This window comes from Chlamydotis macqueenii, chromosome 3 (genome assembly GCF_036417535.1).
Source record: "Chlamydotis macqueenii isolate bChlMac1 chromosome 3, bChlMac1.mat, whole genome shotgun sequence".
In the NCBI taxonomy this organism is placed as follows: Eukaryota; Metazoa; Chordata; class Aves; order Otidiformes; family Otididae; genus Chlamydotis; species Chlamydotis macqueenii.
This window is the reverse complement of record NC_141558.1, coordinates 113,620,145-113,639,204: the sequence shown is the minus strand read 5'-3', so window position 1 is coordinate 113,639,204 and position 19,060 is coordinate 113,620,145. Positions and strand designations below refer to the sequence as shown.

At 61.1% G+C, this 19,060-nt stretch overlaps 3 protein-coding genes across 3 annotated transcripts; all 3 read left to right on the top strand.

Annotated features, from left to right (window-relative positions):
* Nucleotides 1-536: 536 nt before the first annotated feature.
* Nucleotides 537-4,047, top strand: LOC147601431 (maestro heat-like repeat-containing protein family member 7). Its single transcript, XM_086744662.1, has 9 exons — nt 537-654; nt 1,166-1,245; nt 1,449-1,574; nt 1,713-1,792; nt 1,908-2,028; nt 2,333-2,422; nt 2,631-2,735; nt 3,153-3,318; nt 3,890-4,047. Exons 1-9 carry the CDS (start codon nt 537-539, stop codon nt 4,045-4,047), a joined length of 1,044 nt encoding a protein of 347 aa, XP_086600788.1.
* A 101-nt stretch (nt 4,048-4,148) lies between these two features.
* On the top strand, nt 4,149-7,640 carry LOC147601430 (maestro heat-like repeat-containing protein family member 7). Its single transcript, XM_086744661.1, has 10 exons — nt 4,149-4,253; nt 4,448-4,596; nt 4,816-4,960; nt 5,085-5,222; nt 5,428-5,604; nt 6,205-6,360; nt 6,529-6,630; nt 6,936-7,038; nt 7,357-7,416; nt 7,504-7,640. Exons 1-10 carry the CDS (start codon nt 4,167-4,169, stop codon nt 7,638-7,640), a joined length of 1,254 nt encoding a protein of 417 aa, XP_086600787.1. The 5' UTR covers nt 4,149-4,166.
* Nucleotides 7,641-10,083: 2,443 nt separating this feature from the next.
* Nucleotides 10,084-17,187, top strand: LOC147601429 (maestro heat-like repeat-containing protein family member 7). The gene is made up of 19 exons (XM_086744660.1): nt 10,084-10,201; nt 10,713-10,792; nt 10,996-11,121; nt 11,260-11,339; nt 11,455-11,575; nt 11,880-11,969; nt 12,178-12,282; nt 12,670-12,865; nt 13,437-13,534; nt 13,651-13,800; nt 13,995-14,143; nt 14,363-14,507; nt 14,632-14,769; nt 14,975-15,151; nt 15,752-15,907; nt 16,076-16,177; nt 16,483-16,585; nt 16,904-16,963; nt 17,051-17,187. The coding sequence occupies exons 1-19, from the start codon at nt 10,084-10,086 to the stop codon at nt 17,185-17,187; spliced, it is 2,331 nt and encodes a 776-aa protein (XP_086600786.1).
* The last annotated feature ends 1,873 nt before the right edge of the window (nt 17,188-19,060 follow it).

Sequence of the window (19,060 nt, the reverse complement as noted above, 5' to 3'; positions counted from 1 at the left end):
TCTTCCTCTTTGGCGAGGGGGAGAGAAGAGTGAAGCGACAAAAACCAGGCTGCAGTGAATCTTCCAGCTTTAATGTCGTCGAGGGGGAGAGGCAGGGCTCTGCAGTGCGCCAAAAGCAAAGGGATGTTGTGGGGGCACGCCGCCCCTGTTCGTGTCTGAACATGGGGCTCTGGGACGCCGCGGAGGGCAACAGGGAGGTCCTAGGGGATGTGAGGGAAAACGGTGGACTGGGGGCACCCTGAGAGCACCCAGGTGCCCGAGGGCTGAGCCGGCCCACTGCAGCCCATAGAACACTGCCCCTCCCGGCCCGGGCAGCGTGTCACAGTGAGACCCTTTGTGACCTCCCCATTCTGACACCCCACCCCACTGCATACGGTCAGCACGGCTGTGCCCCCCAGCCCTCAGTGTCCGGCAGGACAGCGACAGGACAGGCCAGGAGCCCGTGGAGCTAGCGAGGAGCCCGCAAGCGCAGCTGAGGCCTCTCGCCAATCCTTCCCCCACAACCCCCCTCCTAGCCCTTTCCTCCATCCCGCAGGATGGCAGAGAGCATTCCCAGCTGCCCCACGGAGTCCTGGCAGGAAGACTGGACTTCCCAAGAGTGCGGCTCCCTGGGGCAGCCTGACGAGGTGTCCACGGTTGAGCCACTGGAGATCGGTGAGTGAGGGGCCCCTCTTGGTCGGGGCAGGGCTGGGGCCAGCGAGCGCACCCTGCTCGACACCACCATCACGTATCCACGCACATGGGCAGCGGGGATCCCGCGGGCGGGGGGCATGATTCTGCGTGAATGACAGGGATGCTCAGGGCTGGCAGCTGGCCCCAGCACAGCCTCTCCCAAAGAGGGAGAGAGCAGAGGGGACCCAGCTCCTGCTCTGGGCACAGGCAGCCGGAGGCAGCTGGGCTGGCAGGAGGCAGCCATGCTGTGGGACGGGGACCTTTCCTGCCCACCTGCAAGGGATGTCCTCAGCCGATGGCACTGGGGGCTTTCCCCGCCACGCTGTGCTCCAGCATGGCAGCCCGGCTGCCGGGCACCCTCCAGCCCTGGCACGCACGGGAACACTGGGCCAGGGGAGTGGGCAGGCGGCTGCACACAGGGCAGATTTCCTTCCTCTGCTCTCTCCTGCCACCGGCCCTTCTCCACACCCTCCCTGCTCTCCTCCTTCCTTAGATGACAGCTGGTTGCCTGTCTACGCAGTGCAACAGGAAACTGTGGACTTCATCCACGCCTTTGTCACCAGCCCCCAGCAGGTAACCGTGCCCATTTCACCTGCGGCTCTGCCAGCCTCTGCTGACAGGGGCTCTGCTGCCGGGCTGCTGGAGCTGTGCTGGCTGGGCAGAGATGCTTCTCCCAGCTCTCCCACACGGCACTGCGCCCCCGGTGCTCCGGTCCCGCTGGCCGCCTGTCCCCTGCCTCACGCTCCCCGTTTCTCTCTCTGTCCCCCGGCTGCCAGGAGGAGGGCCAGCAGATGGTGTTCCTGAACTGCATCTGCGTTCTGTGCAGAACCGCCAAGCAGCATGACTTGTTCCAGGGCCTGGATTTCTTCTGCCACACATACCAGCTGCCAGAGAACATCTGGGTAAGGGGAAACCCCACGGCTCTGCGGAAGGGCTTTGCCGGCACAGGCACCCTGTGGGGACAGCGCCTGCGCAGGGCGAGGGTCTGCTGGCACTGGGTGCTGCCAGCTGCCAGGGCCCATCCCACTTGTGCTCTGCAGGTGCTGCTGACAGAGGAGCCCAGGGACAAAATGCAAACGGCGGTGCGGCAGAAAGCCATGCGTGCCATCGCCGCATTGAGGTACCTGCCCATCCCTCCTGGGGACCCTGTCCCACAGCTCCGTGTTCACCTGCACGAGGCCTCCAGGCTCCGCTCCCAGCACCAGTGTCCCACTGGCCCCTCTCCCTCTTTGCAGCTCAGTGGAGTCGGTGCTGGACGGCAAAGAGACAGGCCTCCTACAAGCCTGCTTCTCCACTGTCTTCTGGCTTCCTCCAGCAGAGGAAATGCACAGCCTGGAAACACGCCTCTACTTCAAGGCAAGTGCTGAGTGAGCTCCAGGAGCCCCCAGTCCCTCGGGGCTGCTCCCTGGCCACCCTGTGCTGCCATATCACCAGAGATCCAAGGCAGGCCAGCCTCTCGGCTTTGCTTTCCCACCCTCAGCCCTTCGTCCCCTTCCCCTGGGCCTGGCCACGTCCAGTGGCGCAGGCTGCTCTGCCTGCAACAGGTTGTCTGTCCCGGGGTCTCTCCCGGGCACCGCAACTCAGCGCAGGAGTCCTCCCTTGGCTCTGGCAGTGGGAGGGACAGCACAATCATGGCCACAGCTCTTTGTCTTCCTTGCAGAACCTGCGTGCCATGGACAAGATGCTGGAGGCATTGGTGCTCAGCGCTCCCGCCTCCAGAGTCAGCGAGGAGCTGCAGAGTATCTTTCAGGTCTGGCACGTGCAAAGAGCGGGGCTGTTCCTCACCCTGCAGGGAAGGGATTGGCCACTCTTGAGTGGACGGTCCGCACCTTTGCTCGAGAGCAGAGGAAGCCGCCATGGACTGTGCGAGTCCAGCTCAGGAGCTGAGCCGCGCTGCTTGTGCTGGAGGGGGTGTCTGCTGCCAGGGCTCACCAGCAGCTTCTCTCCTCTCGCCCCAGATGCTCCTGTTCTTCACGGACTGCGAGAGACCAGAGGTGCGGGAGAGGGCCGTGGAGAGGATTAGGAAGCTGGGCCATTTGCTGGCCAACTGTTCCTCACTGGAGGTAAGGACCAGGCACCTGCCAGTCACACCATCTTCCGTGCCCGCACAGCGGTGCAGCCTGCAGCTCCCAGGTGCCCGCAAGGCAAGCCTGGGCACAGGTTTTGGCGCTCCGCCTCCTCTGCGCTGAAGCGGGGGTCTTGCTCCCTCCCTTCCCCACGGGCTTCTCTCCCCAGCCCCCTCTCTGCCAGGAGCCAGCTCTGCCCCCGGGCCAGTGTCGCACGAGAACGCCCAAGGAGCTTGGTGCAAGCGCAGGCCCGGCAGCTCTCCCTGCGTGGGGCTGCCGCCCAGCTAGCTGCTTTGGGAGCTGGGGCCCGTGGGGCCCTGCAAAGCTCTGACGCGCCTGCACCCAGCTCTGAGCACACTCTTGGCTTCCGGGCTCTGACCTCAGCAATTCTGCTCTTCTGCCTCCCTTGCCCAGGCTGCTCAAGATGAGGACAGATGTGCCTCCTACGGAGACATCCAGATCCCAGTCCTCGGACAGCTGCTGGGACACCTCCTCCTGCTTTCCTGCCAGGAAGGAAAGACCAGCCGTCTCGCTTTGGAGGCTCTTTGTTCCCTCCTCGTGTTCAAGCGTCAGCAACAATGTAAGAGAAGCTGTGGCAGCAGCATCCCTGCGCACACTGACATCACCCGAGACGTCTGCTTCTCTTCCTGGCCATTGCCACGGACTGCTCTTGCGCTTGCTGGAGGCACCACCACGTCACCAGCACTGCCTCTCCTCTGCTCCCGACCCACACGCTCTCCCCCACACTGCTCATCGTCCCGTGGAGCTGAGCTGCTCCTTCAGCCAGGAGGCAGCCCCAATCCACGTCTTCCCCGTCTCTCCTGAAGAGCTCACAGCCCTGCCTCGCAACGCGCCCGCCACGCGAGCCGCCCCTCCTGTCATGGCACCATTATTCCAACCATGCTTTAACTGTGGGACTGCCTGCAGAGCTCTAGGTCCTTGGAGTTTCCCAGGCCAGGAGCCTTCGCATAGGTACACTGGAGGCAGGTCAACCTTCAGTTTACACCGCTATCCAGCACCTCCTCCGCGACTGTGGATCATAACCTGTCTCCTCAGCCATTCCTAGTTCCAAGCTCTTTTCCGGATTTGTGAAGCTTGCTGCCTAAGCTGCTGTGTCTTGCCGACTCTTCTGCCTTTGCCCTGCTCTTTAGGCACGACACTGCCAGAGGATCGTGCACAGCTCCAAGGGGACTGGGAAGCTGAGATCACCTCCTTGCGCTCTTCGCCCGACGCCAGGCACATTACCAAGGTAGTGAGCTTCCCCCTTGCTGGAACACTTCTCCGTGGCATCAGCACGGCACTCGTGTGAGAAAAGGCACCCAGACTGGAGGTGGCACGTCTTCACTCCCTGCCTCCCGCCCATAGGCCTTTGGAAAATACCTCCAGCCCGAAGAGAGGGCAGACATCGTCCTCACAATCATTGAGGCCATGAGAGACTACAGCACCTTTGACAGGGAGCTGGCCGGCAGCATGATGGATGTGGTTACGGGAGACCCTGACTTCTGGCTGACGGATGTAAGTGGCCGCTGGCTGGATTGCCCTGCCCTTGAGCCCTGTCAGGCCTTCTTGCTCCCTCCCTCCCTCCCTCCCAAACCCAGCTGTCTCAGGCACCAGAAGGCACCTGAAGGCAGCAGAGAGGGATGGGAAGGGCAGCTGAGGAAATGGCTGCAGCCCAGTGGCAGCACCATCCTCACCTGCGTCCCCTCCAGGTGCCAAAGATCCTGAGCTGCATCCACAGAAACCTGACAGGCATCAGCACGGCACCAGCCCGGCAGAGCGTGGAGTCGCTGCTCCTCCTGATGGCTAACAGGGACCCTGGGGAGGCAGTCAGGACCATGCTGGAGATGCGAGGAGACAGGTGCTGGCCCTGACAAGCCCCCTGAGGGCTTGTTCCCTGTGGGGAGAGGGGCCCGGGGACTCTCTGGCTGACAGCCCCACCGGGAACACCACCACCTCAGCCCTCTCCTGCTGCCCAGGGCGTCCCAACCCAGGGGCAGGGTCTGCGTCCCGCCCGGCTGTCCCAGGCCGTGCTGCTGTGGCCGAGGCAGCCCGGCTGACAGAGCGCTCTGGCTTGCAGCACTGCCCGGGCCATGTGGGAGCTCATGTTCTCCACACCCCAGACGCTGGATAACATCTTGAAGGAGCTGTTCCTCCAACTCCAGCACGCCCAGAACAGCCTCTTTGACACTTCCTCAGAGCAAACCTGCCTCCTTTGCTTGGCTGTGAGTTACCAGAAAAAGCCTTGGTGCCCTTTGTCCTCAGCTGACGCTGGGAACCAGGAGCTGCACGCTGTGGGGAGCCTCAGCGGCTCTGCCGGCCGCTGACTTTCTGCTGGGGTTCTTTCAGCTGCTGGCCTCCGATGACTTGGAAGGCCAGGACTTGCAGACAATGCACAAAGCCTGGAGGTTTCTGAGGCATTCCAGCCTGGAGATGATCTCACTGGTGCTCACAGGCGTCATCACATTGTCGGAGAGAGCTGACATGGTGAGCAGGGCGTCATCAAGGGGAGCCATGTTGGCAGCCGGGGGCTGGGGCAGGGGGTGAGGCGGTGGTTGGCCTTGGCTGGCAGTCAGGCGGTGGGGTGACTGCTCCAAAGGCCCTCCCTGCCGCGGTGGGGCCTGGTGGCAGCCTGGGGAACTTTCCAGGCACGGACCTTGTCACAGGAATGCTGACTCTCTTTTTCACACAGGCAAGAAGAATTCAGGTCATCCTGCCAGACATGCTGGAGGTTCTGCAGGATGCCTATGAAGATATCAAGAGGAAGGCCCTGGTGGTCTTCCAAAATGTGATGGGTCAGCTGAAGAAGGAGGAGGCCAGCCGCATCGCTTTGCAGCTGGCGGAGAAGCTCCTGCCCCTCTTTGACCACGTAAGGCTGATGCGGGAGCCTGAGCCCCAGAGAGGGGCACGGGGCAATGACAGCTGCCCTGCAGCCCAGCCCTGCGGGCAGCACTCCAAGCAGGGTCTCCTTCTCCTTTCTGCCCCCGGCTCTTGTGGGATGGCTTCTGGGTTCTGCAGCCCAGCCCAGCTTCTCCCTCACAGCTGCCCCCAGAGCCCCCACGGCTCCCCGAGCTGCGCTGCCGGGCAGGACACCACATGTTGTCCGCAGACACCGCGGCAAAGGGGCTGAGGCTGAGCCAGCGGTGCATGCCGTGGAGGTATTGCCCAGGACCTCCTCCTGAGCCCGGCTGCGGGGAGCTCTTCCCTAGCATGGCTGGTGCAGCTGCTGGGGAACGCTGGGTGGCTGGGGGGAGCACTTGGAGGCACAGCCGCTGCCTGAGGGAACTCTCTTGAGAGGCCTTTCACGGGCCAGGGGCCATTCAGCCGCAGCTGCAGGTTTGGCGCACAATTCCAGCGTGCAGAAGCCGAGCCCAAAGCATCTCCCCTCACATCAGCCATGCTAACGCTTCTCCTCACCGTGGGCAGAGCGCTCGTGTTGCTGAAGTGCTACTGTGCTTCTCCCTCCCAGGAGTTCATGCCGCTGAGAGAGCTCTCCATCAGCCTCTTTGGAAAGCTCATGCAGATTGTGCTGAGGAAGAACAGGAGACAGATGAAGACGACAGCACGAATGGGCCTGCTCCCACTCTTCTTTCACATGCGTGACCAAGTGCAGAGCGTGGCCAAGGTACAGATTTCCAAGCTACGCAGAGATGAGATCCCCAGGTGTTTGAGCCAGGGCACGGCCCAGCTTCCTAAGGGCGGGATCAGCCCAGGAACAAAGCCAAGGGGAGGGGGACAGCAGGTCTCCTTCCCCAGGCCGTGGTGCCATCTCGCAGCTTCTGCTGCTCTGCAGGTCTCCAGGGAAGCCCTCCTTGCTGCAGCAGAGCTGCTCAAGTGGCAGGAGCTCAGACAGCTGCTGCAGACCCAGCAGACGTGGAGGATTGGAGAGTGCTTGGTGAGCACAACCCCCAAGCCCCTGGGCCCAGGCTGCACGAGGGCTGCCCCCCGCGTCTGGGCTGCGGGCTCTGCAGCTGTGCGTCGCCTGCCTGGCTCCAGCCCGGAGTCCACAGCCTGCAGCCACATCCTTGATCCCTGTCCTGAAGAGCAGAGGCCCCAGGGGCTCTTCTCCGGGCTCCTCTCCCCTCCCTGCAAAACGCGGGATGGAGGGGTCTCAGCAATGCTTGGGGGGGCGGGAGGAGGCACTGCTGTGGCCGAGTGGGGAGGGGCCGTGACATGCCCGTACCCTTGCGCTCTCTGCAGCTGGCGCGGGACAGGAGCAGGGCTGAAGACTACTGTCGTCAGAGCCTGCCGTACCTGAAAGACACTCAGGCCAGCTTGCGGGAGACGGCCGTCAGGTTCTTGGGTGAGCCACTGCCCCCGGGGTGCCTCTTTTGGCAGCCTGGCCCCAGTCCCTGCTGCTGCACTGGCAGCAAGGAGCAGCCCTGTGTCTGCCAGAGCCCCGGCGGCCCCGTGCAGCCCCTTGGCCTCCCTCTCCCAGCCCTGCCCACGCAGGTGGGCTTGGTGGCTGCCTTGCTCGCTCCAGGCCCCCTTGGGTAGTGGTCTTCCCTGGGGTCAGCCCTGACGAGAGGGAGGAGGCCATGCAGCCCAGCTGGCAGGGCTGGGGACTGTGCTGCGGGGAGCACGCTGGGGAGCGGGAGCTCTGACGAAGTTCTGTGCCTAGGGCTTGCCGCTCGCACCCTGAGGGACCAAAGCCGGGAGAAGGTGTCGGAGATCTGCAGGGGTGAGTAGAGAGCACGGTCTGGAGGGGATGCCTGGGGGTCTCTGCAGACGCAGGGGTTCATCTCAGCTCTGTGTCTCTCTGTCGCAGCCCTTCACACCTTGAAGAATGACAGTGAAATCTCCGTCTTTTCCCTGGCAACTCAGACCATCCTCATCCTGAGCTCCCAAAGCGTGCAGCAAATATCAGGACGCACCCCGCAAGTGCTCTGCTGCTGGCGCTGCTAAGCCGGGCAGCGCTGCCTCTTTCTCAGAAGGCAAACCAAACTTCTGAATAAAACTGGAAGAAGAGCACAAACCCACGGTGTCCTTCCGATGCGTAGCGCCCTGAGCGTGCTGAGCAGACAGCGTCAGGCTGGGCATAATGAAATGAAATTGTAGTTGATATCCCTCAGAAGAACTCCAAAAGCTTTAAAAAGATAGGTAACCGTCACACAGGCTCTTTCTTTAGATTCCCCAGTTCACCGCTTTCAACCAGGAGATCACGTGTACCTGAAAACTTGTGACTCAGAACCTCTTCTACAAGAATGGAAAGAACCATATCAGGTGCTTCTAGGAACACCTACAGCCCTTAAATTTGAAGGTATTGATTCTTGGATTCATTATCCGAGAGTCAAGGAAGCACCGTCTCCAGAACAGAAACAATGGATTTCTAAAGAAACAGGACCTTGAGAGTTAACACGCTCTCATTGTTAATAAATTATACAAAATCATATCAGAACACACAATCTATTAAAGGCATTTTAGAAGCAGTGCTAATGATACCTTTTGTTTTACCGATCACAGAGATTAGTTCTAAGTAGAGGAGAATTCTTAAAAATGAGCAGAAATAAGTCTCAAAGGGAGGGAAATGTTACATGACATAGGATGATTCAGCAATGTAATTGGAGAACAGCATGATTTTTGAAAATGACAGAAATATTAGGCAGTTTGCGCTACCTATGTCACTGCAGTCACATAGGCTGGACTTGCTATGTAATGTCTTAACCCTTAGGGAGAACTCGTAGTTTTGGGATTGTCAGGAAAAGTTATTATTCTGTCTGTTAAAAGTTAGCCAGGCATATGTGGGGGGATTAAGAGGGATGGTAGAACAAAGGCAGGCCTGGAGGATGGAGCAAAACTCATGACTATGTATCAATATTCTGGGAATTGCTGCTGATTCCGTGTGAAGTTACTGAACATATTCCGTTTGGATTTGTAGACACAGGTGCACGCTAGGTGGAAGGATCCCCCACGCATCCGGCGCCGCAATAAAGAATGCCTTTTTCTTACTGCTACAGTGGTGTGAAGGAGTTTGATTCCCGAGTGTGGTGACAGACCTTATCCACCTCTTTCCCATCCTGTCCCCAGTTCTCTCCACTTGTCCTCAACCAGGCAGCCCCGTCCCCCACACCCAGCCAGCTCGCGCAGAGCAGAGGCCTGAAGGTGCCTGAGCGTGGTCACGCTGGGCAGCGGCTGCAGGGCACGGCTCCAGCAGTCAGAGAAGGGGCAGAGAGGGGCTGTTCCAGGTTCCCTAGGGCTGTGTGGGTGTTCCTTGGGCTGCCTCCGTGGAACAGGCACGCCGAGGCAACAGCACCAGGACGACAGCGCCTGGCACGGCCTGCGGACCAACATGGCGGCACGGCCTGTGGACCAACGTGGCGGCACAGCGGGGCTCTGTCAGAAGAGGACAGCTCCCAGCTTCCCCTTCCGACCCAGGGGGCTGCCAGGAAGGGCTGGAATGCAAGGCTACAGCTGCCAGCGTGCCCAGCAGTGCGGCCCTTAGAGCCGTATCCTGCTGGGTCCGTCCTCCCCCCTTCAGCCCAAAGCCCCCACTGAGGCCGCAGCCACCCTGCCACACCGGCCCAGGCCTCCTCCGCCCCGGCGCTACCACACAGCCACCCCCGGGGCAGCGCCAGGGCTCTGGGCTGCAACGAAGGCCCCAGGAGGGGTCCTGGGTGGGCCCGTGCTGGAAGAGATGTTCAGAGCCAGGGAAAGGCTCTGACTGTAAGAGGCTGGTCTCCATCACGATCACAAGCCAGACGGAGAAGCAAGCCAGTGAGACCGGAATCTCCATGTCTGGGAGCTTCCCAGTCCTCAAAGGGCAAACTCAGTGGAAGACGTTTCATTTTCCTTTTCCCCTTTTCTGCAGGAGCTCTTCCTCTTTGGCGAGGGGGAGAGAAGAGTGAAGCGACAAAAACCAGGCTGCAGTGAATCTTCCAGCTTTAATGTCGTCGAGGGGGAGAGGCAGGGCTCTGCAGTGCGCCAAAAGCAAAGGGATGTTGTGGGGGCACGCCGCCCCTGTTCGTGTCTGAACATGGGGCTCTGGGACGCCGCGGAGGGCAACAGGGAGGTCCTAGGGGATGTGAGGGAAAACGGTGGACTGGGGGCACCCTGAGAGCACCCAGGTGCCCGAGGGCTGAGCCGGCCCACTGCAGCCCATAGAACACTGCCCCTCCCGGCCCGGGCAGCGTGTCACAGTGAGACCCTTTGTGACCTCCCCATTCTGACACCCCACCCCACTGCATACGGTCAGCACGGCTGTGCCCCCCGGCCCTCAGTGTCCGGCAGGACAGCGACAGGACAGGCCAGGAGCCCGTGGAGCTAGCGAGGAGCCCGCAAGCGCAGCTGAGGCCTCTCGCCAATCCTTCCCCCACAACCTCCCTCCTAGCCCTTTCCTCCATCCCGCAGGATGGCAGAGAGCATTCCCAGCTGCCCCACGGAGTCCTGGCAGGAAGACTGGACTTCCCAAGAGTGCGGCTCCCTGGGGCAGCCTGACGAGGTGTCCACGGTTGAGCCACTGGAGATCGGTGAGTGAGGGGCCCCTCTTGGTCGGGGCAGGGCTGGGGCCAGCGAGCGCACCCTGCTCGACACCACCATCACGTATCCACGCACATGGGCAGCGGGGATCCCGCGGGCGGGGGGCATGATTCTGCGTGAATGACAGGGATGCTCAGGGCTGGCAGCTGGCCCCAGCACAGCCTCTCCCAAAGAGGGAGAGAGCAGAGGGGACCCAGCTCCTGCTCTGGGCACAGGCAGCCGGAGGCAGCTGGGCTGGCAGGAGGCAGCCATGCTGTGGGACGGGGACCTTTCCTGCCCACCTGCAAGGGATGTCCTCAGCCGATGGCACTGGGGGCTTTCCCCGCCACGCTGTGCTCCAGCATGGCAGCCCGGCTGCCGGGCACCCTCCAGCCCTGGCACGCACGGGAACACTGGGCCAGGGGAGTGGGCAGGCGGCTGCACACAGGGCAGATTTCCTTCCTCTGCTCTCTCCTGCCACCGGCCCTTCTCCACACCCTCCCTGCTCTCCTCCTTCCTTAGATGACAGCTGGTTGCCTGTCTACGCAGTGGAACAGGAAACTGTGGACTTCATCCACGCCTTTGTCACCAGCCCCCAGCAGGTAACCGTGCCCATTTTACCTGAGGCTCTGCCCGCCTCTGCTGACAGGGGCTCTGCTGCCGGGCTGCTGGAGCTGTGCTGGCTGGGCAGAGCTGCTTCTCCCAGCTCTCCCACACGGCACTGCGCCCCCGGTGCTCCGGTCCCGCTGGCCGCCTGTCCCCTGCCTCACGCTCCCCGTTTCTCTCTCTGTCCCCCGGCTGCCAGGAGGAGGGCCAGCAGATGGTGTTCCTGAACTGCATCTGCGTTCTGTGCAGAACCGCCAAGCAGCATGACTTGTTCCAGGGCCTGGATTTCTTCTGCCACACATACCAGCTGCCAGAGAACATCTGGGTAAGGGGAAACCCCACGGCTCTGCGGAAGGGCTTTGCCGGCACAGGCACCCTGTGGGGACAGCGCCTGCGCAGGGCGAGGGTCTGCTGGCACTGGGTGCTGCCAGCTGCCAGGGCCCATCCCACTTGTGCTCTGCAGGTGCTGCTGACAGAGGAGCCCAGGGACAAAATGCAAACGGCGGTGCGGCAGAAAGCCATGCGTGCCATCGCCGCATTGAGGTACCTGCCCATCCCTCCTGGGGACCCTGTCCCACAGCTCCGTGTTCACCTGCACGAGGCCTCCAGGCTCCGCTCCCAGCACCAGTGTCCCACTGGCCCCTCTCCCTCTTTGCAGCTCAGTGGAGTCGGTGCTGGACGGCAAAGAGACAGGCCTCCTACAAGCCTGCTTCTCCACTGTCTTCTGGCTTCCTCCAGCAGAGGAAATGCACAGCCTGGAAACACGCCTCTACTTCAAGGCAAGTGCTGAGTGAGCTCCAGGAGCCCCCAGTCCCTCGGGGCTGCTCCCTGGCCACCCTGTGCTGCCATATCACCAGAGATCCAAGGCAGGCCAGCCTCTCGGCTTTGCTTTCCCACCCTCAGCCCTTCGTCCCCTTCCCCTGGGCCTGGCCACGTCCAGTGGCGCAGGCTGCTCTGCCTGCAACAGGTTGTCTGTCCCGGGGTCTCTCCCGGGCACCGCAACTCAGCGCAGGAGTCCTCCCTTGGCTCTGGCAGTGGGAGGGACAGCACAATCATGGCCACAGCTCTTTGTCTTCCTTGCAGAACCTGCGTGCCATGGACAAGATGCTGGAGGCATTGGTGCTCAGCGCTCCCGCCTCCAGAGTCAGCGAGGAGCTGCAGAGTATCTTTCAGGTCTGGCACGTGCAAAGAGCGGGGCTGTTCCTCACCCTGCAGGGAAGGGATTGGCCACTCTTGAGTGGACGGTCCGCACCTTTGCTCGAGAGCAGAGGAAGCCGCCATGGACTGTGCGAGTCCAGCTCAGGAGCTGAGCCGCGCTGCTTGTGCTGGAGGGGGTGTCTGCTGCCAGGGCTCACCAGCAGCTTCTCTCCTCTCGCCCCAGATGCTCCTGTTCTTCACGGACTGCGAGAGACCAGAGGTGCGGGAGAGGGCCGTGGAGAGGATTAGGAAGCTGGGCCATTTGCTGGCCAACTGTTCCTCACTGGAGGTAAGGACCAGGCACCTGCCAGTCACACCATCTTCCGTGCCCGCACAGCGGTGCAGCCTGCAGCTCCCAGGTGCCCGCAAGGCAAGCCTGGGCACAGGTTTTGGCGCTCCGCCTCCTCTGCGCTGAAGCGGGGGTCTTGCTCCCTCCCTTCCCCACGGGCTTCTCTCCCCAGCCCCCTCTCTGCCAGGAGCCAGCTCTGCCCCCGGGCCAGTGTCGCACGAGAACGCCCAAGGAGCTTGGTGCAAGCGCAGGCCCGGCAGCTCTCCCTGCGTGGGGCTGCCGCCCAGCTAGCTGCTTTGGGAGCTGGGGCCCGTGGGGCCCTGCAAAGCTCTGACGCGCCTGCACCCAGCTCTGAGCACACTCTTGGCTTCCGGGCTCTGACCTCAGCAATTCTGCTCTTCTGCCTCCCTTGCCCAGGCTGCTCAAGATGAGGACAGATGTGCCTCCTACGGAGACATCCAGATCCCAGTCCTCGGACAGCTGCTGGGACACCTCCTCCTGCTTTCCTGCCAGGAAGGAAAGACCAGCCGTCTCGCTTTGGAGGCTCTTTGTTCCCTCCTCGTGTTCAAGCGTCAGCAACAATGTAAGAGAAGCTGTGGCAGCAGCATCCCTGCGCACACTGACATCACCCGAGACGTCTGCTTCTCTTCCTGGCCATTGCCACGGACTGCTCTTGCGCTTGCTGGAGGCACCACCACGTCACCAGCACTGCCTCTCCTCTGCTCCCGACCCACACGCTCTCCCCCACACTGCTCATCGTCCCGTGGAGCTGAGCTGCTCCTTCAGCCAGGAGGCAGCCCCAATCCACGTCTTCCCCGTCTCTCCTGAAGAGCTCACAGCCCTGCCTCGCAACGCGCCCGCCACGCGAGCCGCCCCTCCTGTCATGGCACCATTATTCCAACCATGCTTTAACTGTGGGACTGCCTGCAGAGCTCTAGGTCCTTGGAGTTTCCCAGGCCAGGAGCCTTCGCATAGGTACACTGGAGGCAGGTCAACCTTCAGTTTACACCGCTATCCAGCACCTCCTCCGCGACTGTGGATCATAACCTGTCTCCTCAGCCATTCCTAGTTCCAAGCTCTTTTCCGGATTTGTGAAGCTTGCTGCCTAAGCTGCTGTGTCTTGCCGACTCTTCTGCCTTTGCCCTGCTCTTTAGGCACGACACTGCCAGAGGATCGTGCACAGCTCCAAGGGGACTGGGAAGCTGAGATCACCTCCTTGCGCTCTTCGCCCGACGCCAGGCACATTACCAAGGTAGTGAGCTTCCCCCTTGCTGGAACACTTCTCCGTGGCATCAGCACGGCACTCGTGTGAGAAAAGGCACCCAGACTGGAGGTGGCACGTCTTCACTCCCTGCCTCCCGCCCATAGGCCTTTGGAAAATACCTCCAGCCCGAAGAGAGGGCAGACATCGTCCTCACAATCATTGAGGCCATGAGAGACTACAGCACCTTTGACAGGGAGCTGGCCGGCAGCATGATGGATGTGGTTACGGGAGACCCTGACTTCTGGCTGACGGATGTAAGTGGCCGCTGGCTGGATTGCCCTGCCCTTGAGCCCTGTCAGGCCTTCTTGCTCCCTCCCTCCCTCCCTCCCAAACCCAGCTGTCTCAGGCACCAGAAGGCACCTGAAGGCAGCAGAGAGGGATGGGAAGGGCAGCTGAGGAAATGGCTGCAGCCCAGTGGCAGCACCATCCTCACCTGCGTCCCCTCCAGGTGCCAAAGATCCTGAGCTGCATCCACAGAAACCTGACAGGCATCAGCACGGCACCAGCCCGGCAGAGCGTGGAGTCGCTGCTCCTCCTGATGGCTAACAGGGACCCTGGGGAGGCAGTCAGGACCATGCTGGAGATGCGAGGAGACAGGTGCTGGCCCTGACAAGCCCCCTGAGGGCTTGTTCCCTGTGGGGAGAGGGGCCCGGGGACTCTCTGGCTGACAGCCCCACCGGGAACACCAGCACCTCAGCCCTCTCCTGCTGCCCGGGGCGTCCCAACCCAGGGGCAGGGTCTGCGTCCCGCCCGGCTGTCCCAGGCCGTGCTGCTGTGGCCGAGGCAGCCCGGCTGACAGAGCGCTCTGGCTTGCAGCACTGCCCGGGCCATGTGGGAGCTCATGTTCTCCACACCCCAGACGCTGGATAACATCTTGAAGGAGCTGTTCCTCCAACTCCAGCACGCCCAGAACAGCCTCTTTGACACTTCCTCAGAGCAAACCTGCCTCCTTTGCTTGGCTGTGAGTTACCAGAAAAAGCCTTGGTGCCCTTTGTCCTCAGCTGACGCTGGGAACCAGGAGCTGCACGCTGTGGGGAGCCTCAGCGGCTCTGCCGGCCGCTGACTTTCTGCTGGGGTTCTTTCAGCTGCTGGCCTCCGATGACTTGGAAGGCCAGGACTTGCAGACAATGCACAAAGCCTGGAGGTTTCTGAGGCATTCCAGCCTGGAGATGATCTCACTGGTGCTCACAGGCGTCATCACATTGTCGGAGAGAGCTGACATGGTGAGCAGGGCGTCATCAAGGGGAGCCATGTTGGCAGCCGGGGGCTGGGGCAGGGGGTGAGGCGGTGGTTGGCCTTGGCTGGCAGTCAGGCGGTGGGGTGACTGCTCCAAAGGCCCTCCCTGCCGCGGTGGGGCCTGGTGGCAGCCTGGGGAACTTTCCAGGCACGGACCTTGTCACAGGAATGCTGACTCTCTTTTTCACACAGGCAAGAAGAATTCAGGTCATCCTGCCAGACATGCTGGAGGTTCTGCAGGATGCCTATGAAGATATCAAGAGGAAGGCCCTGGTGGTCTTCCAAAATGTGATGGGTCAGCTGAAGAAGGAGGAGGCCAGCCGCATCGCTTTGCAGCTGGCGGAGAAGCTCCTGCCCCTCTTTGACCACGTAAGGCTGATGCGGGAGCCTGAGCCCCAGAGAGGGGCACGGGGCAATGACAGCTGCCCTGCAGCCCAGCCCTGCGGGCAGCACTCCAAGCAGGGTCTCCTTCTCCTTTCTGCCCCCGGCTCTTGTGGGATGGCTTCTGGGTTCTGCAGCCCAGCCCAGCTTCTCCCTCACAGCTGCCCCCAGAGCCCCCAGGGCTCCCCGAGCTGCGCTGCCGGGCAGGACACCACATGTTGTCCGCAGACACCGCGGCAAAGGGGCTGAGGCTGAGCCAGCGGTGCATGCCGTGGAGGTATTGCCCAGGACCTCCTCCTGAGCCCGGCTGCGGGGAGCTCTTCCCTAGCATGGCTGGTGCAGCTGCTGGGGAACGCTGGGTGGCTGGGGGGAGCACTTGGAGGCACAGCCGCTGCCTGAGGGAACTCTCTTGAGAGGCCTTTCACGGGCCAGGGGCCATTCAGCCGCAGCTGCAGGTTTGGCGCACAATTCCAGCGTGCAGAAGCCGAGCCCAAAGCATCTCCCCTCACATCAGCCATGCTAACGCTTCTCCTCACCGTGGGCAGAGCGCTCGTGTTGCTGAAGTGCTACTGTGCTTCTCCCTCCCAGGAGTTCATGCCGCTGAGAGAGCTCTCCATCAGCCTCTTTGGAAAGCTCATGCAGATTGTGCTGAGGAAGAACAGGAGACAGATGAAGACGACAGCACGAATGGGCCTGCTCCCACTCTTCTTTCACATGCGTGACCAAGTGCAGAGCGTGGCCAAGGTACAGATTTCCAAGCTACGCAGAGATGAGATCCCCAGGTGTTTGAGCCAGGGCACGGCCCAGCTTCCTAAGGGCGGGATCAGCCCAGGAACAAAGCCAAGGGGAGGGGGACAGCAGGTCTCCTTCCCCAGGCCGTGGTGCCATCTCGCAGCTTCTGCTGCTCTGCAGGTCTCCAGGGAAGCCCTCCTTGCTGCAGCAGAGCTGCTCAAGTGGCAGGAGCTCAGACAGCTGCTGCAGACCCAGCAGACGTGGAGGATTGGAGAGTGCTTGGTGAGCACAACCCCCAAGCCCCTGGGCCCAGGCTGCACGAGGGCTGCCCCCCGCGTCTGGGCTGCGGGCTCTGCAGCTGTGCGTCGCCTGCCTGGCTCCAGCCCGGAGTCCACAGCCTGCAGCCACATCCTTGATCCCTGTCCTGAAGAGCAGAGGCCCCAGGGGCTCTTCTCCGGGCTCCTCTCCCCTCCCTGCAAAACGCGGGATGGAGGGGTCTCAGCAATGCTTGGGGGGGCGGGAGGAGGCACTGCTGTGGCCGAGTGGGGAGGGGCCGTGACATGCCCGTACCCTTGCGCTCTCTGCAGCTGGCGCGGGACAGGAGCAGGGCTGAAGACTACTGTCGTCAGAGCCTGCCGTACCTGAAAGACACTCAGGCCAGCTTGCGGGAGACGGCCGTCAGGTTCTTGGGTGAGCCACTGCCCCCGGGGTGCCTCTTTTGGCAGCCTGGCCCCAGTCCCTGCTGCTGCACTGGCAGCAAGGAGCAGCCCTGTGTCTGCCAGAGCCCCGGCGGCCCCGTGCAGCCCCTTGGCCTCCCTCTCCCAGCCCTGCCCACGCAGGTGGGCTTGGTGGCTGCCTTGCTCGCTCCAGGCCCCCTTGGGTAGTGGTCTTCCCTGGGGTCAGCCCTGACGAGAGGGAGGAGGCCATGCAGCCCAGCTGGCAGGGCTGGGGACTGTGCTGCGGGGAGCACGCTGGGGAGCGGGAGCTCTGACGAAGTTCTGTGCCTAGGGCTTGCCGCTCGCACCCTGAGGGACCAAAGCCGGGAGAAGGTGTCGGAGATCTGCAGGGGTGAGTAGAGAGCACGGTCTGGAGGGGATGCCTGGGGGTCTCTGCAGACGCAGGGGTTCATCTCAGCTCTGTGTCTCTCTGTCGCAGCCCTTCACACCTTGAAGAATGACAGTGAAATCTCCGTCTTTTCCCTGGCAACTCAGACCATCCTCATCCTGAGCTCCCAAAGCGTGCAGCAAATATCAGGACGCACCCCGCAAGTGCTCTGCTGCTGGCGCTGCTAAGCCGGGCAGCGCTGCCTCTTTCTCAGAAGGCAAACCAAACTTCTGAATAAAACTGGAAGAAGAGCACAAACCCACGGTGTCCTTCCGATGCGTAGCGCCCTGAGTGTGCTGAGCAGACAGCGTCAGGCTGGGCATAATGAAATGAAATTGTAGTTGATATCCCTCAGAAGAACTCCAAAAGCTTTAAAAAGATAGGTAACCGTCACACAGGCTCTTTCTTTAGATTCCCCAGTTCACCGCTTTCAACCAGGAGATCACGTGTACCTGAAAACTTGTGACTCAGAACCTCTTCTACAAGAATGGAAAGAACCATATCAGGTGCTTCTAGGAACACCTACAGCCCTTAAATTTGAAGGTATTGATTCTTGGATTCATTATCCGAGAGTCAAGGAAGCACCGTCTCCAGAACAGAAACAATGGATTTCTAAAGAAACAGGACCTTGAGAGTTAACACTCTCTCATTGTTAATAAATTATACAAAATCATATCAGAACACAGAATCTATTAAAGGCATTTTAGAAGTAGTGCTAATGATACCTTTTGTTTTACCGATCACAGAGATTAGTTCTAAGTAGAGGAGAATTCTTAAAAATGAGCAGAAATAAGTCTCAAAGGGAGGGAAATGTTACATGACATAGGATGATTCAGCAATGTAATTGGAGAACAGCATGATTTTTGAAAATGACAGAAATATTAGGCAGTTTGCGCTACCTATGTCACTGCAGTCACATAGGCTGGACTTGCTATGTAATGTCTTAACCCTTAGGGAGAACTCGTAGTTTTGGGATTGTCAGGAAAAGTTATTATTCTGTCTGTTAAAAGTTAGCCAGGCATATGTGGGGGGATTAAGAGGGATGGTAGAACAAAGGCAGGCCTGGAGGATGGAGCAAAACTCATGACTATGTATCAATATTCTGGGAATTGCTGCTGATTCCGTGTGAAGTTACTGAACATATTCCGTTTGGATTTGTAGACACAGGTGCACGCTAGGTGGAAGGATCCCCCACGCATCCGGCGCCGCAATAAAGAATGCCTTTTTCTTACTGCTACAGTGGTGTGAAGGAGTTTGATTCCCGAGTGTGGTGACAGACCTTATCCACCTCTTTCCCATCCTGTCCCCAGTTCTCTCCACTTGTCCTCAACCAGGCAGCCCCGTCCCCCACACCCAGCCAGCTCGCGCAGAGCAGAGGCCTGAAGGTGCCTGAGCGTGGTCACGCTGGGCAGCGGCTGCAGGGCACGGCTCCAGCAGTCAGAGAAGGGGCAGAGAGGGGCTGTTCCAGGTTCCCTAGGGCTGTGTGGGGGTTCCTTGGGCTGCCTCCGTGGAACAGGCACGCCGAGGCAACAGCACCAGGACGACAGCGCCTGGCACGGCCTGCGGACCAACATGGCGGCACGGCCTGTGGACCAACGTGGCGGCACAGCGGGGCTCTGTCAGAAGAGGACAGCTCCCAGCTTCCCCTTCCGACCCAGGGGGCTGCCAGGAAGGGCTGGAATGCAAGGCTACAGCTGCCAGCGTGCCCAGCAGTGCGACCCTTAGAGCCGTATCCTGCTGGGTCCGTCCTCCCCCCTTCAGCCCAAAGCCCCCACTGAGGCCGCAGCCACCCTGCCACACCGGCCCAGGCCTCCTCCGCCCCGGCGCTACCACACAGCCACCCCCGGGGCAGCGCCAGGGCTCTGGGCTGCAACGAAGGCCCCAGGAGGGGTCCTGGGTGGGCCCGTGCTGGAAGAGATGTTCAGAGCCAGGGAAAGGCTCTGACTGTAAGAGGCTGGTCTCCATCACGATCACAAGCCAGACGGAGAAGCAAGCCAGTGAGACCGGAATCTCCATGTCTGGGAGCTTCCCAGTCCTCAAAGGGCAAACTCAGTGGAAGAC

Excerpts from the sequence above, each read along its gene's own strand:
- LOC147601431 (XM_086744662.1), top strand. The coding sequence starts at position 537 with ATGGCAGAGAGCATTCCCAGCTGCCCCACGGAGTCCTGGCAGGAAGAC. Across the intron at positions 1,793-1,907 it reads CGTGCCATCGCCGCATTGAG|CTCAGTGGAGTCGGTGCTGG; the intron begins GTACCTGCCCAT and ends CCCTCTTTGCAG. Across the intron at positions 2,423-2,630 it reads AGCTGCAGAGTATCTTTCAG|ATGCTCCTGTTCTTCACGGA; the intron begins GTCTGGCACGTG and ends CTCTCGCCCCAG.
- LOC147601429 (XM_086744660.1), top strand. The coding sequence starts at position 10,084 with ATGGCAGAGAGCATTCCCAGCTGCCCCACGGAGTCCTGGCAGGAAGAC. Across the intron at positions 14,144-14,362 it reads CTGGAGATGCGAGGAGACAG|CACTGCCCGGGCCATGTGGG; the intron begins GTGCTGGCCCTG and ends TCTGGCTTGCAG. Across the intron at positions 15,908-16,075 it reads AAGTGCAGAGCGTGGCCAAG|GTCTCCAGGGAAGCCCTCCT; the intron begins GTACAGATTTCC and ends GCTGCTCTGCAG.
- LOC147601430 (XM_086744661.1), top strand. The coding sequence starts at position 4,167 with ATGAGAGACTACAGCACCTTTGACAGGGAGCTGGCCGGCAGCATGATG. Across the intron at positions 5,605-6,204 it reads TCCTGCCCCTCTTTGACCAC|GAGTTCATGCCGCTGAGAGA; the intron begins GTAAGGCTGATG and ends TCTCCCTCCCAG. Across the intron at positions 7,417-7,503 it reads GGTGTCGGAGATCTGCAGGG|CCCTTCACACCTTGAAGAAT; the intron begins GTGAGTAGAGAG and ends TCTCTGTCGCAG.